A 25,172-nucleotide genomic window follows, 5' to 3' on the forward strand; every position below is an offset into this window, starting at 1 on the left:
CTTTTTACTTACAGCCTTGTCCCACTTTCCTACTATTGGAAAAAGAAATTCCGTTTTAGACTCAAAATTATGGCAGAAATTAGGGCAAGTCTTCATATTAAGTAGAAAGTCATTGTTTTAAATAATTTATAGGGTAATAAAATTGTGTTAGTCCAAAAGCAAATGATGGAGGCCTACAATAGAGAAAACACCCTTTGCCTGCTAGATGGCTCTTAAATAGAAGGTGAGCAAAGGAGAGGCTGGTAAAACATTGAGTTTCTCTAACCTGGTATCCCTAGTTAGTGGATAGTCAAGGGTAGAATCTGTAGAACTCGTGTTGGAGTAATCACCCATAATGCAGTAGTTTAGGCCAGGAAAAAATGGCTTGCAAGTTGACCAAGTCTCTTTGTTAAATACTAAAGATGGAATAGCTTCAGTTTTGGTGGTAGATACCAAATGCAAGGTGTTACTGTAGAAGAAAGACGGAATTATAGTCAAAATAAATCATCATTAATAGTATTGTAAATGACAAACTCTCAGTGAATAAAAATAAAAAGAAAAATATAGAAAGAAAAGCCCATTTTCTTCAAATCATGAATAGAAATGACTGGTTTTTCATCATACAATGTTCAACACATTTTCAATCATATTGCTCTTAACTCCAAAAGACACAATTTTAGGTTTCATCTTCAAGATTCCCCTGAAGTGATAAGTAGCATTTTTCACGTAAGGACAGTTAAAGCTTGGCTGGTTCCTACCATATGGAAAGTAATGATATTCTCCTCATCCATAAGTGCTTAAGGAATGAGTAAGAACAAATCCAACCACGTCCTGATTGTCCAAGAATTCAGCACTGTTTCCTCATTTGTGGGGTGTGGTGGGCCATACTAAGTAGTCCTCTAGAACTACTACTCATTTCATACCTGGGTACTGCTCCATTACAGTGCTTGGGGAACGAGGTAGTTCTGGTTATTGAATTTGAGATCTTGCAAGAAAGTGTGCATACTAGCCTTTTGAGCTATATCTCAGAATCTGTTTCTTCATTTGTTGTGCCTAGACTAAACTGCTGGTGAACTAGAGCACTATATGAACACTTGACTGTGGCCACAGTTCTTCTGCCTTTCTGGTCCTTCCTCCTCTCTCTTTGCTACTTATTCCTTTTCCTCTTCACATGTTATAATTTTATGTTTTTATTTTCACTCCTTAGATTTCTTACTCGAAACCACTGGTTTGACTTTGACAATCTTGAATCGTCTCCCAAATTTGCACACACATGTAGTTCAAATCCCAACTGAGCTCAGACTCACTGGCCCAAGTATTTACTAGATATTCTAATTGGTCATCTCACAGAACTTCAAGTGAAACTTATCTACCATGGCTTCCTTTTCCCTTAGTGGTCCTTATTTCTGTGAATGGCTCAGAAACAAGCCAATTATCTTTCTGCCTTCTTCTTTCTCACTTTCCATACCCAATAAGTACTGTGTCTGCATGTTTTTACCTTCCTAGGAATCCCAGACCTTACTATATCTCTCCACAACACAATTCCACAATACTCTTCATGTGAACTCCACTCTCAATTATCTCCCACATGATGGTGATTTTTCTAACTATTAAAAAGAAAAGTAGTTATAAAGGCAAGGACTCCTTTTATCATGAAGCCTTTCCATCTACTTTTCTACTTTGGGCCAAAGCATTTTTTTCAAACATAAACCTATTCTGTTTATGGCCCCATTAAAATTCTTTGATCGTCAGACAAGTTCAAATTCCTATACTGCAGAGGAATTTCTTGTGGCTCTTATGCCATCTCCTGTGTTCTTCACTTTGGTGTTTTCATAGTCAATTTTTTCCTATTCAGGTTATTGTACATGCTGTTTTCTTTGCCTGGAAACACTCATTATTTTCTCCTTTTTCTTAGATAAGATGATATAATATCCAAATATCATTTTTATTTTTCAGAAAGATTTTTCCTGTTACCAGTTTTAAATGGTATACAAATTTCTTGCCTTCACGAACTTTCTCAAAATTCGTACTGACTTTACACTTACAATGCACTTCATCATATGCCCTTCCTGTCAATGGTAAGTTCAAGAAAATCAAGAACCATGTATGTCTTAATCAACATGAAAACCAAGAAAAATGAAGTTTGAGGATCTCATTGAAAACGGAGCTGCATATAAGATAATAATCTTATAATAAAATCTGGACCTCATGCTTTAGCACCAAGTTAAATACCAAAAATCAGTAAATACTTTTGTCTTTTCCCTGGAAAAAGTCTTCATTTCTCAGGGCCAATTTCTCTTTGTTAATGTTTCTTTATTTTCAAAAAATACAAATAACTAAGAAATCTTTACAATTTATATGAGCAATTTATCAGTATATCTTAAGTCTCAATTTAATAAAATGTAGAAAGTCAAGGAAATTATAATTATTTGATGAGTCTCAACTAGATTGAAACACAGAATATAGTATCTTTTCTCCTTTCCCTAGTCACCCCAAGGAGATCTGAATGAGTTTAGTCATTAGTTTTAACTTATTAGGTCTCATAGAGACTCCTCACTGTGACTCATCAGATTCAGTCAAGAGTTACCTGAAACTGAGCAGCTTGATTGGTTTTTTTGGAGAAGGAATGATGAACTTCAGCTGTTTGGCTTTCAGGGCAACTCGTGCCTCTAGACCAGATTCATGGAAAAAGTTGGTGTTCCTTTGGACCCCACTCTGAGCAAATTGTGGAGTAATGATGCCCAGGCTGGTCACAAACTCCACAGACACAGAGGGCTTTGCCACCAGTTCCATCTGCATCTACAAGTCAAAAAAAGACTTATTTAACTTCATTAAATCCCTTCAACTCCTGGCACTCATATCAATCACCCTTCAACACCCCTATCCCTAGAAAGCTCCTCTTTACAATTTATGTCATAGGATATGACTTGTTTGGAGGAAGAAAAGCCAAGTTCTCTGTTTCCCAGAGTCAAGCTGCATGAATGGCAAGGTTTAGGAATTACTCAAGTGAACTTAAAGCACAAAAGGATATAAAGATGACAGGCATCCTCATTTTATCCATCAATTTATAGTACAAATATGTATGGTTTGAGGCCACATCCTGGGCAGTGGTCAGGGATCATTCCTGGCTCTGTGTTCAGACATAACTCTGGGCAGTGATACAGGGAGTCGATGTGGTGCTGGGGATCAAGCTCTGTGCAAGGCAAGCATCATAACCTTTGTACTATCTCTCTGGCCTGGACCTTTCTCTTATTGATAGAAGAACTGAGGACTCACATTACTGCCCTGCCCAGTAGAGTTAGCAAGAGGAGGTAGGACCCTACATTTTTTTTTATAAAGATGAATAAAATTACTGTTATGATGATTGTCTTTGTTTTGAGCCGGAAGCATGTTTAATAGTTGCATGAGAGGTACCAACTAGAAGGAAAAGAATTGCAAAAGTAATCCATACGCTCTTACATTGGCTAATTCTAATTTGAGCCCAGCCTTAACTCCAGGAGTGATGATGCCAGAGGAAGACACTTGTAGTTGTAATCCAAGCCCAGTGGGAAGTTCAAAGGCATTGTCCATGAAGATGTAGTGAAGAAACACGTCATTCCTAAAACCTCTTCTGAGAATCTCTCCAATCTGTAGAACCAAGAAGAAGAGCAACTAACAAAACCTTGAAGCCAGTTTTGTGAATTTTATCAAAATTGGGAAAATGATTCTTCTTGGCCCAAAAAAGGGAGAGACCTAGTATATTTTGAATAGCTAAATAGTTTAAGATCAATGATTTATGTACATTGGGATGAAAATAGTTGTCCTGGATAAATGTGTATTTTCAATGGATGACTCAGAAAATACTTGCAAATTGGGCCAGGCCTCAGAGATAAATAACTTTCAAGTCTCGTTTCCTGTCATAATTCAATTCAGTAATTTTAGTATTTAAAATTCAATTACCATTTGCCAAATACATTCTCTCCTAATCATAATATTATATCACTATTAAAAAGAAGGAAATTACTGGATTGTAGGATGGAGACAGAATTAACATTGTTTTTCAGATAAACAAATGAAGGTTCCTAAGAGATGCATCTATTGTTATAAATACCATGTTTTCTAAATATTGTCAAAATGCCAGACCCAAGAATCTCCACTGAAATCAAGGCAAACTTGCTTCTTTGAAAGAAATTCAAACCTTTTCTCTGGTTTAAATAATCAGAATCTTAATGAATTGTGAGAATTCTGATAGGAGCCTGGGATGGTCTCCTTGCCCTCTGATAGCCTCCTTGCCCACAATTATTTTTTGGAAAACTCTAACTATAAGCCAACAGTGCTAGTTTTAATAACATTCCATTTGTCCACATATAGTAGTACCTGTACAATCAATATCTACATGATAAAAAGCTGATATACAGTCCTAATATGTAAGACAAGCATTATAGAAACAAATATAAAGGTCAAACATATCCCCCCAAATACACTATTAGTAACAAAATATATACTAGACAATAAATGTATAACTAACCAGGACAGAAACACTAATTAAGAAACAAAAAACTTAAAATGGGCCAAAGAGTACTTGAGGGACTTGCCATCTGGTGGATCCCCCGAAGTGTATCAACACCGTTCAACAGTAACCTTCCCAGGAGTTGCAGGTCATTGAGTCTCGCAAAGCCAAGCTCCTCTCCCAGGATCTGGAGGTAGGCCCTGGCTTCAGGGAATTCTTTGGCTTTCAAATCCTTGATCAGATTCTGAACATTGAGCATAATTCCTTTGACTATGTCCTGGAACTTTAACAACAAAATGTCCTGTCAATTATTGTACCATCAAACACTTGAGATTCCTGATGTGGGCCTGTCTGCTGCAGCTGTAAGAGCCTAGCACTTTCCCTCAGGTGGGGATGCAGGCCCCCATATTTTACTGAAAGACAATTTGTTCTTCAAAGTGAGATGAACAAAGTTGGTCTTACCAGTGATGCTGCTACTTCCATACTATTTTCAACTTGAACAATGTAAGCATATTCTAGGATGTGGGGGATCCTAAGACTCCCAAATTTTACAATATCCTTTGCAGCCACCCAGATCTTGTTCTTTCCTCACTCCATTGATAAGGGAAAATACAAGTTGTCTCATGAGTTATTGTGGCTGTGGATAAAAACTTTCCTGAAGCTTGAAAAATACCTGATCCTCAATAAGTTCTTTGCATAGGAAATAATTCCATAACCTGATGCATTGGTAATTGAACGAGAGAGAAAATAGATCCAAAGCAGACAAAACTAAGGACATTAGTGTTGAAAGGAGATGAGCAAGTTAAAAGTTGAAGAAGGGAGGGCCACCTGTGAGCACCTAGCAGTAAGTTATTACTCTGCTTCTCACGTTGAACTGTGCATAAAAGTCACCTGCGGACCTTATTAAATCTGGGTTCTGCAGATCTGGAAGATAGCTCATAGAGTTGGAAGTACAAGCTCTATATGTACAAGGCTCCAGTTAAATTCTGGCACTGATGGATTGCCTGGACACTCCTGGGGTAACCCTAGTGGCCCCCATGTAGCACTAGACTGAGTAGCACCATACTGCTGAATTGAGCACTGTATTGTCAGGTTCATGTAGGGCAACTACGTATCACCAGGAATAAACCCCAGGACCTGAATCATTGCTGGGAAATTCCCCACAAAGCAAAGTAAAAAATTGGTTCTTATTTCATGAAGTTCAGTAAGGGCCAATAATCTGAATTTCTAATAAGATATCATGTGATGCTAATTATTGGATCAACCACATTTTTTTGGTCTTTTTTCCCTCACCTCCTGGATCAATCACATTTTGGATAGCAAAAAATTAATAAGAATCTCCCAATGATGCAATATATTTTCTAATTCCCTTCCCCCCCTTTGGGTCACACCCATCGGTGCTCAGGCTTACTTATGACTATATTCAAGGATCACTCCTAGCATGGACCATATGTGGGGTCAGGGATCAAACCCAGGTCAGCTATATGCAAGACAGGCATCTGACACACCACACTATGCTTCTTAAGTTCATGCTAGTTTAAAAGTGGATTTTTATTAGCTAACAGGCTGATATAAATGAGATAAATAAACCATTAAATTATAATGATGTAATTTAATTATAATAATATAAATATAAAATTATGGTAGAATATATATATGTAACCATAAGTATCAGGGTCAGACTTTATTTTGTTTACTCAGTCTTTCAATATTCTCATGAAGTAAGGATGATTATTAGCATTCTGGGAAGTTCAGAAACAGATGTAATATGAAAATGTGCTTAGAGATACAAATTTGGATACACATTTTACAAACAGGTCAGAATTCTAAGAGCTAATAAAATAATTATGAAATAATTCAGAGCTTCTGGTCCCTAAATGTCTGTTCATGGACATGAAGGCTGAGTCTCCCAGGGGCCCCCAACTAGAGAACACGGGCCTTGACTCCTAATGGCCTGAGAACTCACTTCAGCTAGAACAGAAGTTTTCATCTTATAAACTTGCAAATAGCACTGCTAAGTAGACTGGGGGTTGAAAATGATTGAGGTAAATAGTTCTTCAATGATTTTCATATTTATATAAGAATGTATTTGCATTAGTTGACATTCAAAGAATTCTTTGAGAGAATACTTAACAAAAACATACCTGCTCATGTTTATCATCTTTGATGTAGCCAAAGTGGTCTACCAAGACCTTGGAGACCTGATCTGGAACTTGACCATCTACCCAGTACAAAGCCTTGTTAACACTGTTCGGGAAAAATCCTTGTGTCCCAAAAAGAGCTTCTAATGTTGGCTCAAAGCCTTTTCCTTCCAAACCAATCTGAGAAAGAAAGCCAGGAAGAAAACATCAAAGAAAAATATGCTGCAGTTGGTGGTCCATATCCCATACCTCTTTTGGGGTCTCTTTAATGAGACTAATGTTTAATTAATACTGGAGGCAGAAGTTGGGTTTAACATTGCATAGAAACTGTTTTATTGAAATATCACTTGAAACTTAAAAGCAGACTTGATACCTCCCCAAACCCCTACTGTTGCCAGGAGAGGCAGCTATGGTCCATAAGGGATTAATATTTCAACAAGAGATTCAGAATTGGGAATAGATTGAAGCTTTTAACCAGATATGTCTAATTATAGTACCATGTATATTATTGGATTGTGGGCCTCAGTCTGAACTGAAGTACCTGCCTTCCCATTCTTACTAAGGTACATGTTTTAGATGTTCCCTAGCAGGGAGTTAAGGAGGTGAGAGAGAGGAGTCTCAGCCCTTTCCTGTGGGAGGGCTCATGTCTCCCCTAATTTTCTTCTTGGAGTTTTATGTAGAACAGGTGAGAAAGTATGTAACTCTTTTTTTTTTAATCTCACTCACACATACCTCGAAGAGGTCAGTTGAAGCAAATCCCAACACAGTGAGGGTTGTTTTTAGCATGCTTTCTCTAGGAAGATAATTTTTTGGATCAAATATGAGATTTCCTTCCATTTTGACTGCGACTGGGTCACGTGACGGAAAAGAAAGGTGGTAATTCCGGGAAAACTTCGTAAAGTCCATGAGAGTTGGAAGTTGAGTTTCTCCTAGAGCTTTTTTCAGTACGTCTTTCAAGCTAGAAGAAAAGGAAGAATATATTTTATGCAAACTTAATTAAGCAACACTTAATGCTAACTAAACATTAATACTTAACTAAACATTTAACACTTCACATTTTTATCCCACATATAAATGGATTTCCAATTGCTACCAATCCATCTAGGCTTCATTTGCCTCAGGAAAGTGGCTCTGGACTTTATCATTTTTTCAAGGTAGACAATGTTTTGTTTTAGTTGTTTAAAAAAGAAAGAATACCACATAAATGGCAGGAAGGAGAAGGAAGTGCTCATACTAGAATCCTAGAATCCAGGTCCTTTGTGGCAGATGGAGGGAAAAATGACTTACTTACCTTTGAATGTACAACTCTTCTGAGTTTAAGATGTTGGCAATATGGGAAGCCACAAAGTTCTTCACTTGCTCATTTTGTTCCTTAGGGAGAAGCTGGATAATTTCATTAATGTCTGACTGAAAAGGGTTCCTCATGAGCATGAGATAGGCAGCCAGTCGCTTATCCCCAGGAGAGGTGTGATTGAGGAAAATCTGAAGAAGGGCTTCATGAACCTGCAGCCAAAAGAGGAGACTATTACTGTTGGTTTTTGGTCAGAACATAGACCATGCTTAGAAAGCATTTGCATGACTTCTAGTAATTTATCACAAACAAAATCCAATTTATTTTTAATAATTCTTCATATGATGATACTGTTTCCCCCACTTTACAACTTCTTTGAATAACCAGCTCAAGGAAGGGTCTTGGAAACTTCCATATCTTCAATTGCATTAAAATATGGACTAAGCCTGACTTGAAGAGGATCTGGTCTAACAGAAAATACAGTTATTTTAACATAAATCTGAGAAGGAAAGGATGGGAGGAATAAGAATTTTGATCTAAAAAGTAAGATTGTTTTCAAAGATCTGAGATCATTGTCATCTTGATTATTTTAGTTCTGGGGAAACTGTGGGGAATCAGGTGTGTTATCTCTAGATGAGAGTGATGGTAGGACAGTACAAGGAGAAAAAAATTTATTTTTCACATTGGAGTGCAAGACTAAAGCTTTATCTTAGCTGCACATACGACAAAGCAGACAGGTCAATAAGCTGGTGGAAATTTTCAAATATAAGACATTATATATGGTCAGAGAGATAGTATAGTGGGGTTTGATCTTCAGCACCATATGTGGTTTCCCAAACACTGTCAGGAGTAATTCCTGGGCACAGCTCTAAGCATAAATCATGTGCAAAAGAAATAACAACCCTCCAAAAGAGAAATCAGTAGAATAAAGTCAAGAAGGGTAAGCTTTAGATTCTCATTTGTTTAGGCATCTTCTATTCAGTTCTGCCACTGGGCACTGTACCTCATCATCTAGGTCCATTTTCCGAAGGGCCTGGATGGCAGCCTTTTGGATCAGTAGTGAAGGCTCTGGACTTTTGATGCATTTCAGGACTGAGGATTTGAGTCTTGGGGTAACCTGCTCCATAGTTTTGCCAATGTTTCCAATAATCTACATGGAAAAGGAACAAAAAGGGAATGAGGACACAAAGGGAAAATCCAGGGGTATCTGGGGAAGTGCTTCCTAAGTGATGAATGTTATACAGAATCATGAGCATACCCTCAGAATTAGGTAGGTCTGATCTTCATCCCCCAAGCAGTCATCATGAATCTGTTCCAACAGGTAATCAGCAATGGCCTGCATGTCCCGGGTGACTGTATGGTATGCCTGATAGTAGCTGCAGGATAAGAAAGAAAAATCAGCAAGCACATTTAGGTTTCTCTGAAAATCTCAACTTGTCTTGTTGATTATTATTTTTAGAATGGGACATGATTTAATTTTATTTGACAAAATAAAAATCACACGATCATATCAATAGACGCAGAGAAGGCACTTAATAAGGTCCAACACCCATTCTTAATAAAAACTCTCAGCAAGATGGGAATGAAAGGAACCTTTCTCAGTCTAGTAAAGGCCATCTAACACAAGCCAATGGCAAATATTATTCTCAATAGAGAAAAACTAAAAGCCTTCCCTCTAAATTCTGGTACCAAACAAGTTTGCACTCTCTCACTACTCCTATTCAAGATAGTACTGGAAGTACTTGCTATAGCAATTAGGCAAGAAAAAGATATCAAGGGAGTCCAGATAGGAAAGGAAGAAGTCAAGCTCTCACTGTTCATGACATGATACTAAGAAAACCATAAAGACTCTATCAAAAAGCTTTTGGAAACAATAGATGCAAATAGCAATGTAGCAGGCTATAAAATTAATACACAGAAATCAATGGTCTTTTTATACATCAATAATGATAGGGAAGAAATGGACATTAAGAAAACAACCCCATTCACATTAGTGTCACACAAACTCAAATACTTTGGAGTCAACTTGACTAAAGATGTGAAGGACCTATACAAAGAAAACTATAAAACCCTTCTACAAGAAATAAGAGAAGACACATGAAAATGGAAATCCATACCTTGCTCTTGGATTGGCAGGATTAACATCATTAAAATGTCAATACTCCCCAAAGCATTGTACAAATTTAATGTGATCCCTCTAAAGATACCCATGACATTTTTCAAAGAAGTGGATCAAACACTTCTGAAATTTATTTGGAACAATAAACATCCACGAATAGCTAAGGCAATACTTGGGAAAAGGAATATGGGAGGTATTACTTTTCCCAACTTTAAACTGTATTACAAAGAAATAGTTATCAAAACAGCATGTACTGAAATAAAGACAGACCCTAAAATCAGTGGAATAGGCTTGAGTACTCAGAGAATGTTCCCCAGACATACTGTCACCTAATTTTTGATGAAGGAGCAAGAAATCCTAAATGGAACAGGGAAGGCCTCATCAATAAGTGATGTTTGCAAACTGGTTAGCCACTTGTAAAAAAGTGAACTTGGACTTCCAGCTAACACCATGTACAAAGGTAAAATCCAAATGGATTAAATACCTAGATATAAGACCTGAAACCATAAAGTATATAGAACAACATGGAGGTGAAATGCTCCATGACATTGAGACTAAAGGTATCTTTAAGGAGGAAATAGCACTCTCTAAACAAGTGAAAGCAGAAATAAACAGATGGCACTATATTAAGCTAAGAAGCTTCTGCACCTGAAAGGAAATAGTGCCCAGAATACAAAAGCCACCCACTGAGTGGGAGAAACTATTCACCCAATACCCATCAGGTAAGGGGCTAATATCCAAAATATAAAAGGCACTGACAGAACTTTACAAGAAAAAAATCATCTAGCCCCATCAAAAATGGGGAGAAGAAATGAAAACGTTGACAAAAAAGAAATAAAAATGTCTAAAAGGCACATGAAAAATGCTCCACATCACTAATCATCAGGGAGATGCGAATCAAAACAACTATGAGGTACCATATCATGCCACAGAAATTGGCACACATCAGAAAGAATGAGAACAAGCAGTGCTGGCGGGGATGTGGAGAGAAAGGAACTCTTATTCACTACTGGTGGGAATGCTGTCTAGTCCATCCTTTATGGAAAGTGGTATGGAGATTCCTCCAAAAGCTGGAGGTTGAGCTCTCATATGATCCAGCTATACCATTCCTAGGGATATGCCCTAGGAATACAAAAATACAATACAAAAATCCCTTACTTACACCTATATTCATTGCAGTGCTGTTTACAATAGCTGGACTCTGGAAACAGCCTATATGCCCCTCAATAGATTAATGGCTAAAGAAACTGTGGTACATATATATACAATGGAATATTATGCAGCCGTCATAAGAGATAAAGTTATGAAATTTCCCCAAACATGGATGTACATGGAATCTATTATGCTGAGTGAAATAAGATAGAGGGAGAGAGATAAACACAGAATGGTCTTACTCATCTATGGGTTTTGAGAAAAATAAAATACATTTGTGTAATAATTCTCAGAGACAAAATAGAGGAGGACTGGAAGGTCCAGCTCACTACATGAAGCTCACCACAGAGAGTAGTGGGTGCAGTCACAGAAATAATTACACTGAGAACCATCATAACAAAATGTGACTGAATGAGGGAAGTAGAAAACCTGTCTAAAATACAGGCTGGTGTGGGGTAGGGAGGAGGGACACTTGGGACATTGGTGATGGAAATATATAAAAAAAGATTGTAGAGAAATACTAAAAATAAAATAATCATAATAAATAGAAAGAAATTCTGTAGCTTACAATACTGTTAATAATGATTTCTTTCTTAGGCCCACAATTCCAATGGCATGTCCATTAACACCTATACCCATTTCCCTCCTGCAAAGACTTCAAACTCTACCCTTGCAAGTCCTCTATCCCACCAACTCAAAGTTGAGGATTAGATCTCCCTTCTGCTGCCTTTGGACCTTCTTATGTCAAGTTATTATTCTAAAACAACCGGAAGAAAAACAAGAGGTAGAAAAAGAGATTGAAATAGAGGGAGGAGAGAACAATGAAGAGTTGTAGAGTCTTCCTCGAAGCCTGTGAACAACTCACTTATTGACCACGTGACTGAGAGCATAGAGGGTGGCCCGGCTCTGCTGCTCCTTGACTGTGGCAAAGATCTCCCTCAGTGTTTGGGCTGAAGGCTCTGGGATCAGGGCCACCAGGTAGGTCGCGATGTCTATCAGAAGGGGATTGGCTTTCTCACTGCGCAGCCACTGGATAATGTGAGTGTAACAGGGGGACTGTCCACACTGAATCAAGGCTTGTACAGTGATGGGGCTGTGAAGAGAAGGGCAGAGAAAGTCATACAGATTGCCTTGAGGGCACCTCAAATACTGTCTAACAGAAGGTTTTTTTTCCATCTTTTATCTCATGGATGGGGGAACACCCAGCAGGATTACTCCTTGGTCAGTCTTCAGGGATCACTCCTGGAGGTTTTTGGGGAACCATATGAGATGCTGGGGGTTGAACACAGGTCTGCAGCATGCCAGGCAAACAGCTTACCCATTTACTATACTATCTTTCTGGCCCATATTCAATCTTCTTATATTTTGGGACTGGCACCTGTCATACACCCAGTGTACAGACAGTAGTTATTACCAAGTTATGCAGTAGAACAGTGGTTTTCAATCTTTCTACACCTAGGAATTGTCACATCAATTCTGTAAACACTAGAGATTCCTTCATACCTCCATCTCCTGGGCAAGAGTTCCATTGTCCAGGGGTTTTCAGTACTGCAGGTTTTCAATCTCTACTCTATGGACTGGAATTCCCTCTCAAAGGAGTACCCACAGTTCCCCCTTTTTCATTATCTAAATCGAACTGATTTTCCAAAATTGGGATCAGAGAACCAGAACACCTTTTTAGGTACATTTTCCATCAGAGAAGTCACTTGGGGAAAAGTGTGAAGAACTCATCTCTATAGGATTCATCACTGCAGAGGAACTTTGGTGCTGTCATTTGGGCAGAACATAGATCCTACCAGGCAAATATTGGCATGATATCATGCCAGTCCTCCTTTAGGATGGACTCAGAACTTTCTCAGAACTTTTTCTTTCTCAAAACTTCTTTGTAGCATTTAGAGTTAGAGCCTTGATGCAAAAAGAAATCACAGCAAGTTGTATTATTTCTTTGAATTCTCATTCCACTAGCTTAAGACTTTCAGAGGGTGCAGACTTCTATTTCTCTCAAACTTTCCAGAGTACTCACAGTAGAGTTAAGAAATAAAGATGCTCATTAAAATACTCCTATTTGAATACACAAATGCACATCTGCCTTGAGAGGTGTATATCTCTGTGTTGTTCATGAACCTGGAGGCTCCCTAGCTGATGTTTTTATACAAAATATGAACATTACATTAACAGTGGTCCCTGAGATGCTCCAATGGGCCATGGTTCGAAAGTTCAGCCAGCTGCCATATGGATCAGGAAAGAAGGATCTATAAGTGATAGAGAAATACCTGGACACCTGCATCAGCTTGGGCAAGAGGGCAGAGATTGTCTTGTCATCAAGGCCTCTCAACTCCGTGACCAGTTGGTTGAAGAGGCGAGCTCGCAGGGAATTCTGCTCAGTGACATGCAGGGTCTGCAAGTCCTGGAGAGTCTTCACAATGGCCTCAGCCTCCTTTGGTGGTGATGTGGACTTGGTGCTTTCAAAGGCCAGCCCCACCTCCTCAGAACCTGCAAAAGGAAAGTGGCTACTTTTGCATCTTAACCACCTTGCTCTCTAGAACTGGAAATCAAGGTAGCAACAGTAAAGAGGAACAGAGAAGAAAACTGGGTTTTGATACCTATTATGTAGCTGTGTTCATGTGTATTTATTTATTTATTTATTTATTTATTTATTTATTTATTTATTTATTGGTTTTGGGGCCACATACAGTTGTACTCATGGGTTACTTCTGTCTCTGTGCCCAGAAATCGCTCCTGGCAGGTACAGGGGACCAAATGGGATGCTGGGATTCGAACCACCATTGGTTCTGGATCAGCCACTTGCTAAGAAAACGCCCTACCACTGTACTATCTCTCCTGCTCATTTACATGGATGTAAACTATCATATAGGTCAATATAGCATTGCGACATTGCAATTTGAAGATCAGGGAACAAATCCTCAGAGATGAGCAATCCACCTGGCCTGGGAGTAGGTTTAGTCAACATGGCAGTGTGGTGCAAGTACTCAAAGTTTCTATCTGGGGAACATTTAACACCTCCTCTTAGAATTTGTGACTCAGACTTGTGATGTAAGCACTACTATTTCTCTCTCTCTTTTTCTCTCTCTCTCTCTCTTCTTCCTGCTCTCTTATAGATACATAAGTACACATCACTATCACCTGAAATACAGGTTGTTGAGGATAATGAGATCAGCAAATCAAAATATTTAAAGACAGATTCCCATTTAATAACCATAGGTTTGTGGAAACTGGGGCTTTAAGTGTCTAGAGATTAATTGGTTGAAGCAAGCAAAAATTAAGTTACTATATAGCTTGTCTTACAAAAGATCACCAAACTCAATATGTGAAAATACATCTAATAAAAATATTCTCTTTTCATTTATTCACTCTCCAACCAACCAACCAACCAACAAACTCAATATGTGAAAATACGTCTAATAAAAATATTCTATTTTCATTTATTCACTCTCCAACCTGTTTACCCCCATTTAATTGTTGCAGGTGTTTACAGAATATCCTGGCAACTTCAGGCTCAAGTCAAAAACCAGGTATCCCCTTGTGCATTCCATTCCATAGAGTACATTGACATCTATCTACACTCACTCAGACTGAGATACTGTAGACATGCCATCATGAGCCTAACATGAACATCCATAGAGCAGAAGCCAAATAACTCAGAGTAAACTCATGCAGACTCAAGAAGGAAATGCAAACCTCATACAGACATCTCAGCTGGATTAGATGTACTTTTTTTTTCATCTAGATGAAAAGGCATTGAAAGCAATACTGGTTCTTAATATTTCATTTTCTTTCAACCACAAGAAAAATGTAGGTACAAATGCATATAGCTGTCTGAAGTCCTTTCAGCCTTTAAAGACCAATTCCATTTACCAGTGGTAATTTCCCAGCTCCCTTCCTTGTGAAGACCCAAAACTTTGCACAGGGCATGAGGTTGTTGGGAGCCAATCTAAAGGCAAAAGAAGAAAGCCAACATCCTACTTGAAGACATCTTAGAAACTTTTCTCTGCTGTTTGACATTCTGAAATGAATAGGCTTTTTCACCAGGGTAGCTCAGAACCAATACAGCAGAACTCATTCACCTCATTAGTCAGCGGACATCCTAAAGGGTCTGCCAAGAAACAGTGATGCAAGGAACCAGAAAAGCTTTGCCTTGGGTGGGTTTTTAATTCCCAGCATTACACGGGCATAAAGTCTTACCATCATCAAAGAAGCGGCTATTGATCTTAGGTGTGTCTTCAAGTTTCAAAGTCTGTGTAACCTGTGCCATCATCCCATATTTATTCCTGGTCACAAGAGAAGTATATCATGATCAGTATGGCCACATACCAACCCTCCCTGTCCCAAGTACAGTTTTCATGTTGAATGTTTACCCCAGTTTTATCTCTACACAATCCTGTGCTCCCAGCAAAGTACTGTGAAGTCCAGCCATCCTTGATCTCATTAAAGAACAACGTTGACCTCCTTCTGATCATCGCAGCTGTCCTTCTATCAGGAAAAGCAGGTACCTTAACACTATCTTCCAGGATCTAGTGTCCAGAGAATTTAGATCCTGCCTTTGGATGTTTGGACCACACTCTGTGGTGTTCAGAGATCACACTTGGTTCTGTGCCCAGGGTTCACCCTCAGTGGAATTCAGGAACCATCTGATGTGCCTGGGATCATACTCAGATTGGCTGTATGCCAGACAAGTGTATTACTTGTCTTATTATTTATTGCTCTGGTCTCTAGAATTTAGATTCTCAAATCTCCAGTCCAGATCCCAAATCTTCCCTAGCTAGAACAACTTTCACTGAGCTGCAGATCTTGATCTACTGCTCTTCAAGTAGGGACCTTGGGCATCTTTTATTAGTCTCATTGTTTTGCATGCCTAAGATTTTCCTGCACTTAAAAAAAAGGTGTGAGGACAAACTCTGCTTTTGTACTTTTATGGTACCCATCCAGAGAAACAATTGTTCTCATCCAGGCTCAGCCTCGCCAAAAATAGGGCACTTGAGAAGCATTTGACTTCTCTAGAAATTGAATACCCTGTTAAGTCAGGGGTGCTGTGGCAACCTACTTGTCAAAGAAAGGCCTGAGTTGGTGTTGTTCCTTGCAGGTGGCTTCTGACACATGTTTCCTCTTGGGGTCCAGGGTGTACTGACAGGACTGGTTGCTGCTGATCAGAGTTGACAAGGGGCGGCTCTGTGAATGAGATGGGGCAGGGGAACATTTGAGCAGATCTGGGTGTAAGATCTCAGTTTTTATGTCATTGGCACTTATCTAGAAGGAAGAAGTAGGGAGGTGATAATCTCCCGCTAAAGAAAATCAGGAAAATAAGGAAATGTCACACTTAGACAAGGGGATACCACAAGTTGGCACACCAAAGCTGAATAAATATATAGACTTTTTCTTCCACCCAATAGACAGCTTGTCCTGCCCAAGTATAGGTCTGGTATACTGCACATCTCTGTAATGACTCCTGTTGATCCTTTACACACTGCAACTCTCTAAGTTGAACTTCATCGCCTTGATGCCTACCTCTTCTATTTACACATCACATTCATCTTTCTTGTTCATGTGATACATTTTACATGAAACTTGGCCACGAGACTCACTAATGTTGTGTCCCCCCCACCAATTTCTTCTCATTGGCTCTCTAATAGCTCTTCCCAACTAGTTATGTCTATAGCGCTTTCTCTTTTCTTTGGGGTTCAGGGTGCTTGTCTGCACTGCTTGATTTTATCAGTTTATTGTGATATGCAGTAACTATCTTTTATTAGCAGGCATCCAAACCCTTTTCTTGCAGAAGATTGTAAGCACCCAGGGGTCAGTGTGGGGGGAAGGTCCATGGTTTATCTGTCCCTGTCCTTTGTCCATGTTTCCAAGAGCAAGTCTAAACAAACAGGAACTGCTCATAAAAGCCACATAAGCCAGGACTTTGGCCTATTCTGATTGTCATTTCTGTGGTTATCGAGTTCTCTGTGTACAGCCCAAAGATGAAGTCCTGGGATATGTCCAAGTATGACAGTGATTGTTCAGAGATTGATGTTTACTGAGACAAGCTGTGACTCATGTTCCAGGAGGTTCTAAAAGAAAAAAATTGGTCAGTTGTGAGGGAGTAAGGCTGGCAGGAGATAGGGGGGCTGGTATAGGCCAGGATGGCTCATGGGAGAAGGACATGATAAGAAAAGATAGGACATGAAGGAAGGTGGAGAGGCAAAAATAAACAGGCCCTGGGACTTCTGAGCCTAAAGTTCAGAGCTGCAGATGCTCAGTCCTGGCACAGAGAGACCAATGGGGGCTTGGAGACTCTGTAAGGACTCCCAGTGTCTTCCTGGATAAAATCAGTCATTCCCCTAGAGTGATAGAAGATTGGAATTATGATGGAATGGCAGCAAAAAGACAGGATTTTGGACTGGAGGCCAGGAACCTAGTCTTGTCATAACCCCATCAGCTGTAGGACAGTTGGCCTTGACCACTTTTCCCATGACCTAGTCTGGTTATCATGTCTCTAAGAAACTGAACACTCCTTCTTTTGAATCCTGCTAGCTCTAATCTTTCAGGTTTGTTTCTGTTTGGCATCTCCCAAGCTGTATTCATGAGGCCTGAGAGCCACCCTGAGGCCAATTTGGTAATTTTCAGTCAAATTGGCCAGAAGATCAAAGTAAAGATCTCAGATGTAGTACTACTTAGGGATTACTCCAGCCAGCCCAGTTGAACTTGGTGGTCTTCAGGGATGCCCCTGTGGTACTCTTGGGTTCATGTGGTGCAAGGGATGAAACTGGGGTGAGTAGCAATCAGGCATAATCCTTAATTCTGTTCTATCTCTCTGGCTCCAACCTTTTGGTTTTATTATGGCTGTTGTTGAGTCACACCTAGTAGTGTGCAGAGTTTACTCCAGGCTGCATGCTCCGGGATTATTCCTGGCTTAGGGGTGCTGAGGAAAACATATGGGTTGCAAGGAATCAAATCAGCCTTGGCTAAATGCCAAGGCAAGTGTCTTAAACATACACCTTCACCCTGTCCTAGCTCTCTGGATGCCAACTTTCTCATTGGTAATAACAGAGGCTCCTTGCTCAGGTTTACATCAGTGCTGAAATATAACGTACCAGGCCTTGGATCAAAGCAAGTGGGCTGACTCTGGTGCTCACGGGCCTGAAGTGTTCACAGTTCTCCAGGTTTCTTTCGATGGATATTTCAGTGGCGACATTTCCCTTCCTTGTGTTGACTGTAAAATCACTGGAGCAGTTTCCATACACAGTGTCCTAGGGGAGCAGGAGACACCATGACTACATTAAAGGCAAACACCCCACTCTCAGGGATGTAGGGAGTGAAGAAGGATGCTAGAAGACAGGCAGGAACATAACAGATGGTGGTGAGGGGAACCATCATCATGTGAAGAGCATGTGCTAGCAGGAACTGGTGTGAGGAAGCCACTATGGCTGGTCTGGTTCTGAGTCTCATGGCCTAAGCAACTTTGGGTGAGGAATCTGTGCTCTTACCCCACCATTTCCCCCAAATCCTAGAGTTTTGCCTTAGCTTAGGCCTTCCAAATAAGAAACTATTCAGTCATGACCCATGACACATGTCTGCTTAGTGGACTCATCTTTCAAGGAGAAGGTATGGTCCTAGGACTGTTCTTATCTGTGTACCAGGTTCTTACCAGAAACAGCACGTGTGTGTCTTCTTCTGTCTCCATGGGCACCAGGAGGGAAGAAATGATGCCTCTCTTGATGTTCAGGATGTGTTTTGGTTCATCCTTCTCTGGATAAAGCACAGCTTGCTTCCCTTCACGAACGGTTAGCCTGAGCTCATACCTGCCCAAAGAGAGGTGGTCAGGGGCAGGTTCATTCCCCAGTGACAACCTTAGAAGGAAGCTGGGCCTTTAGTCTTCTTTGCATCTATTGGCCAAGACATGGGGCAGGGGTGGGACAACTCCTGGTATTCAGCCAATTGGGCTGGACAGACCACTTCTGAGGTCCAGTGATGGGGGATGTGTAGTGCAGGGGATCATAATCAGGTTTCCCCTTCATGCAAGGCATGGAGCCAATCCAGACCCCTGAGCTATTGCGTTGGCCTTATTGTTCTTCTTTTTTCCTCATTTATTAATACATATGTGCAGGTAAATGAAAATGCATATGCTTTGAACCTTTGCACTGGGCTTCCCCATTGCCTCACTCTTCTTTCACTCCTATCTCTGCTTTCAGCCTTCCTGGGTACAATAATCAGCAAGACATTCCACTTGTCCTTCCTCACCCAGAAAATCAGATTGAGATGGGTTTGAGGTAAACAGGCACAGGTAAAGATGCCATCACTGAATTGCATAGAACTACATACTGTCCCCACATCTGGCTTTCCTCCATGATACTCGTGGTATATATTTGGTATAATTCTCACCCTAAAGTTCCAAGACTTATTTGAACTAGTGTCTCTTTTCATAAAAAAATATTCCTTTATACCTCCAGGAAATCTATCTTCTTTATATAAACAAAAAAAAGCAGAAATTGCATGCCCTCCATGATATCTAAATTACTACCACACCCCTTATCATACCAGCCAATCAGGGGGAGTGGCTACTGCCTATTTTGGAAAACAGGTTCTAATGAATTTTTTTAAATGCACCTATTATTTTGTTCTTTTTGGTGGGTAGCCACACCCAGCGATGCTCACGGGTTACTATTGATTGCACTCAGGAATTACTCCTGGCAGTGCTCAGGGAACCAGTGTGCAAGGCCAAGGCCTTATCTGCTGTACTATTGCTTCCACCCCTAACATTCTCTTCTATGGTTATACTCAGCCGTTTGCTATCCCCCTACCCATGCCATTCAGCCATTCATCAATTTCTCTTTCATCTCTCCACACAAACAATGCTAAAGACAAACATCTTAACACATTACTCTTGTCATGGGCTAAACTCCCAGATTGACAACGCTTTGTGAAACACTCTGTTCTGTGTAGACTCTCTTGTGTCCATCAATTCTGTGTGTTGAGGCTAGTCATAGACTAACTTCTATTGAAAAGAACTACTGCAACTTTTGGTAGCCTTATGAGTGAGAGGTGACACATGTCTGTTCTATGAATTGCATCAATCTATGAATTGGACAAACATTTCCTAGTGAACTTGAGTCTCTTTTCAAACAGCAGCTGGGTATTCACCCCTTTCATCCCATGTTCGGGCATATCTGAAGCTTGATTTTGCTCTCAGGGTACTTTCCAAATGTCTCTAAAATCTGAGGGAGTACAAGGAGAACTGGCACATCTGCCCCAACTCCCTACTCTCTTAGAAAATTACAGAATCTGAGCTGCAGGTTTGCAGTGCCTTGAAATTGTCAGGGGAAGGAGTTCCTGTTGTTTGTGGGGGAGAAAGAATCACCCAGTAACCACTGCTCCTTCCTGGTCCTACAGCCCACTTTCGTAATCTGCCACTTAGTTTTGGGGTGAAATGAGGGGGCTGCTGAGAACACCAAAGGCCCTCTCTGCACAGAAGAGACTAGCAGCTGAATTATTCCTCTAGAAACCTGAACGAAGCGCAGGAAGAGTTTCTGCTCCATCCACAGCAACTTTAATTTACTTCGTCACTACAATGACTTGCATTTACTTAGGACACTATAACATGGAGGTGAGGCAGGGTGACATTCAACATGATCAACAACTGCTACCAAGGTCAGCATACATGGACACTGGCTGCCAGACATGAGGCAGATAGGATATAGGAAAGGTCTGACCACCGTGAACAGGACATCTCTGGTTGAGCCTGGCCTTCCACTGAGACATCCTACACTGCTATGGCGAACACAGCAAGTTGCCAGAGACCCTACCTGAAGACCACTGGGCATGAATCCTGTTTGATTTTCTGCACAGGAACTCATAATGCAAACAAATATCTCAGCTACATGGAGTGGAGAAGCTCAAACTGCAGATATTTAGACACAGTTAAGTGACTATTGGGGGAATCTCCTAGAAGAGGGGTGCTAATGCATTGCTTTTGGTTGTTATAAATCTCAGGGCCTGCGCACAGTAGGTAGAGCATTTACCTTGCATGTGGCTGACCCAGGCTTGATATAGAGCACCCCATATGGTCCTCTAAGCTTTCCAGGTATAATTTCTGAGCACAGAGCCAGGGTTAATCCCTGAGTGACTCTGGGCATGGCCCAAAATATATAAAAAAATAAAATAGCACCCACCCCAAACCCTTGCAATTCTCTGATCTATATTGAAAAGAGAATCAATTACATAAAACTACATCCATGGACATGTATATTCACGCCACAGGGAAATCACTCATTCTTAGACACAGACACGCAAACACACACAAACTCATAGTGCAGTGGAGCTAAACTCCCAGCTCACAGATTCATGCCAGAGTACCCAGTGCTGCTCAGAGCTCGGGCCGTACTTGGACATGGCGGCAGCAAACTCTTCAGAGTTTTTGGTCTTCTTCAGCAAGGTCTTGCCGTCCAGATCGAAGCCATATGCCTCCTCCAGCGTGCACTGGCTTATCTTCAGGATGAAGTTACAAAGCTGTGGGACCTCTAGTTCGACCTGAGAGGGAAAGATGATCATCATGAAGATGTTTCAGCAACATTGTGAGACCTTTCCCACGCTCAGGGTTTGTTTTCAATTGGAAAACCCAGGGAGGTGCTGTTGGGAGCTTTACTGCATCATTTGTTTTACAGCATCGCATGCGTGTCCTTGACAAGCTCCCTGATCCCTCCATGAAGGACAAAGAGTTTGATTTTTGCTCTTTCTTATGTTCTGGGATACCAAGTTCTTTAACTTCAACATATAAAAAAAGGTATCTTTTTTTTTTTTTTTACTCAATTCCCAAGTCATCTCATTTAACTCTAGAGAAGAAAGTTTGATTAAAAGACAAGAAGGGAGTGAAAATTAAGAGGAAAAAAAAAAAACCCAAAGAGCAGGAGTGGGGCAATCATTGATTTCAACAGCACCAAAAATAAATGACTGTCTGTACTATTGAGATGGGTCAGAGAAGCATATTAGCTGGAGTTCAAATAGATCCCTGGTTGTCTTCCAACCCTGGTTAAAGAATCTTCTGGAAGGTTGGAGATGATCTGTATTTGTGCTATCTGATATGGTGGCCAAAAGCCACAGGTGACTATTAGGCACTTGAAATGCTATCAATATGACTTAAAAATGGAATGAAAACCATATTTATGAAGCTGAAAGCAAAGCACAAAGCTCTAGAAACAAAAGGGAACTTAGGCTGATTGTCACATGAGCCCCAAAGCAGTTTCAGATTTGTTTTATCTGAGCAAGGACAAAGGAAAAAGATTCCATAAAGATCACAAATTTATTTGAAAAATAAAAACTCAGTTTTCTTCCTCTCTTCTTTCCTTCCTCTCTCTTCCTCCTTCCTTTCCTCCCTTTCTCCTCCCCTTCCTCCCTCCACATCTCTCCTTTAATTACTTTATTTGAAAATTCTTCCTTCCTTCCTTCCTTCCTTCCTTCCTTCCTTCCTTCCTTCCTTCCTTCCTTCCTTCCTTCCTTCCTTCCTTCCTTCCTTCCTTCCTTCCTTCCTTCCTTCCTTTCTTTCTTTCTTTCTTTCTTTCTTTTCTTCTTTTTTCTTCTGCTTGACTTTAATGATAAAACCCACCATCCAGAGTTCTTTCCTGAAATACCTACTTATATTTCTTTCTAGGATCATCTCTCATGTTAGGTCTGTCTCCCTCCAGAGCTGTTATTCTTAGAAGTTCGTGGTAAACAGGTTGCCTAGGTTTTCTGTGGCAGAGGAGTCTGCAAAGTGGAGGGCTTTCAAACTGAGTGCTGTCCCAGCTCTGGGAAAGGATAATAATTCTGGTTCCTTCCAGTAGGAGCTGACTTTGTTCAGCCCCAGAGTCCCTGTTGCTTCAAAACCTCTCTCCTCTCTTACCTTGCAGTTGATCTTGGTGGTGCTTCTTGAATCAGCAGTCCCAGGGAATTCACTGGAACCTTCCGCCTCATAGGTGTAGACATACTTCCTGAGGTGTTTGAAGCGAGTAGTGTCTTCTAAAATGAGAAAATGAAGTCAACCAATAAGGCAGAAATAACTCCCCCAAGACATTCAGTTCTGGGCCAAGAGGAGCAGTGGCATAGATAATTAAAAAAAAAAAAGCGAAGTAAACCCAAATTATTTTAAGCTCCTGAATTATACTTAATTTTCCCGTCTAGAGTTTAGCTTCTCGGTTATACTTTTGTTGAGGAAAATGTTTAACTTAACTTGCATTCTTTGACTATATCACCTGAGCTACAACAAATAGAAGGCCAAATAATGAGAGTCCAAAAATCTATAGGTGGGGGCTAGAACAATAGCACAGCGGGTAGGGCATTTGCCTTGCACATTGCTGACTGGATTTGTAGCTCTGGCATCCAATATGGTACCCTGAGCCTGACAAGAGTGATTTCACAAGTGCAGAGTCTAAAGTAACTTCTTAGTACTGCTGGGTATGGCCCCAAAACAAAACAACAACAAAATATCCGTAGATGGGACTAGCATATTAAGAATGGACAGCAAAGTAGGATGTTTGCCTTGTACTGGCAGATCTGGGTTTAATCCCTGGCACCACATACGGTCCCATGAGCCAGCCAGGAGTAATTCCAGAATGAAAAATCAGAAGTAACCCCTGAGCATCACCGGGTGTGGCCCCCAAACCAATATAAGACCAAAACTAAACCTAAAGAAGTTCTAAGACTGTTATTTCAGATGTCTCTGCAGCTAGCAAAATACAAGAGTCATGTGAATATTTTGCTATCATATCTCTGGGGCATTTTTTAAATTAATTATCTGTGGTATCTGGTTGTCTTAAGGAGCCTTCCAGAAAGAATTTCTGGAAATGTCTGCTGTACTTGAATCTCCCAGCCGCTTTTGAGAAATAATCTTTGGTACCTGAGCCCAGAGGCAGTGATGCCAGTTGAACACAAGATGGCGGTGCTGCTCCACCACAACCAGCCTCCCACCTTGGCAAGGATTCCCAGGTACCAGCCTCTGATCCCGGGCCAGGTAAATAGAAAAGGGGTTAGGGGTCTGGATTTCTGCACAGGGACTAATGTCAGCATTTCCTCACTCTCTTGCTTTTCAATTAGTCAATTATTAACCATTAATAAATAGGATGGCGGTGTCTCTTTAGAGAACAGAGCCCTCCAAAGAACTGTTCTTGGGGGGTTCAGAGCAGTACACACCAATCCCAACATCACATTATGTTTGAGAACAGAGGGGCTGCTCTGGTGTGTGTGTCTGTCTGTCTCTTTGTCTGTCTGTCTGTCTGTCTGTCTGTCTGTCTGTCTGTCTGTCTGACTGTCTGTCTGTCTGCCTAAGGACCCTTTCAGTCCCTACCCCCTCCATTCCCACCCCCTGTGGGGAATTTGCCTTACTTGGGCAGCTCGGGCTGACATTTCCCAGCACTTCTTCTGTAAGAAAAGAAAAAGCAATTTCCTTCAATTCCCTTCCAAATTTCCCCCAATTTCCAAATTTCCCAATTTCCCCCAATTTCCTCCCCCTTACAAGATCTGCACAGGGTGCTTTTCTCTTGCAGGATGGTAGGCACCCAGTGCTTCCCCGGTACCCCCAATATGGGACAGCTTTGTCCCCGCTATGATGTCCCCATTCGCCCTCAGCTCCAGGCCCAGGTTGTCCCAATCCCGGGCTTTTCGTTTGCAAGAGCTTGAATCCTCCCAGCCCCGGTGTGGACTGTCCCCCAAACCCTTCCCGTGCCCCACACTCACGGGCCCAAGTGCAGGCCACTAGCAGCAGCAGCAGCACTGGCAGCCGCACCGCGGGCCTCGGCGCACCCATGGCCGAGAGGACCGGCGGAGGCTCGGTCCCTGTGCCCGGGCTGGCTGGTGTTGGTGTCCCTCGCTGCTCCTTCCAAGCCGGCACCCACTTCTGGCAGCTCGGGACTGTGCTGCTGGCACTCCGATCCTCTTTATAAGGGGCGGCGGGTTCAGAGCGCACAGCTAGTTGCAAAAGGTTCAAAGGGCGGCGGCCCAGGTTTGTTTGCATTTCCAAGCTAGAGACCTGGG

The 25,172-nt window shown here is 41.0% G+C and overlaps 2 protein-coding genes across 2 annotated transcripts in view; both read right to left on the reverse strand.

Moving 5' to 3' along the window:
- The window catches only part of APOB (apolipoprotein B), a 38,094-nt gene extending 19,474 nt beyond the window's left edge, over positions 1-18,620 (reverse strand). The window contains exons 1-15 of the mRNA XM_049784666.1: positions 18,543-18,620; positions 18,266-18,421; positions 16,234-16,358; positions 15,375-15,460; positions 13,445-13,664; positions 12,037-12,264; positions 9,159-9,276; positions 8,904-9,050; positions 7,901-8,112; positions 7,342-7,567; positions 6,613-6,789; positions 4,554-4,751; positions 3,439-3,606; positions 2,567-2,778; positions 266-448 (exon numbers count right to left, since the gene is read on the reverse strand). Coding sequence (XP_049640623.1) covers positions 266-448; positions 2,567-2,778; positions 3,439-3,606; positions 4,554-4,751; positions 6,613-6,789; positions 7,342-7,567; positions 7,901-8,112; positions 8,904-9,050; positions 9,159-9,276; positions 12,037-12,264; positions 13,445-13,664; positions 15,375-15,460; positions 16,234-16,358; positions 18,266-18,421; positions 18,543-18,620 — 2,534 coding nt within the window. The remainder of the gene's footprint in view (positions 1-265; positions 449-2,566; positions 2,779-3,438; positions 3,607-4,553; positions 4,752-6,612; positions 6,790-7,341; positions 7,568-7,900; positions 8,113-8,903; positions 9,051-9,158; positions 9,277-12,036; positions 12,265-13,444; positions 13,665-15,374; positions 15,461-16,233; positions 16,359-18,265; positions 18,422-18,542) is intronic.
- Positions 18,621-18,765: 145 nt separating this feature from the next.
- On the reverse strand, positions 18,766-25,152 carry LOC126024274 (uncharacterized). The gene is made up of 4 exons (XM_049784667.1): positions 24,525-25,152; positions 23,047-23,162; positions 21,553-21,698; positions 18,766-18,973 (listed from the first exon to the last, which is right to left on the reverse strand). The coding sequence occupies exons 1-4, from the start codon at positions 25,150-25,152 to the stop codon at positions 18,766-18,768; spliced, it is 1,098 nt and encodes a 365-aa protein (XP_049640624.1).
- Between the last annotated feature and the right edge of the window lie 20 nt (positions 25,153-25,172).

This window comes from Suncus etruscus, chromosome 12 (genome assembly GCF_024139225.1).
Source record: "Suncus etruscus isolate mSunEtr1 chromosome 12, mSunEtr1.pri.cur, whole genome shotgun sequence".
Taxonomy (NCBI): Eukaryota; Metazoa; Chordata; class Mammalia; order Eulipotyphla; family Soricidae; genus Suncus; species Suncus etruscus.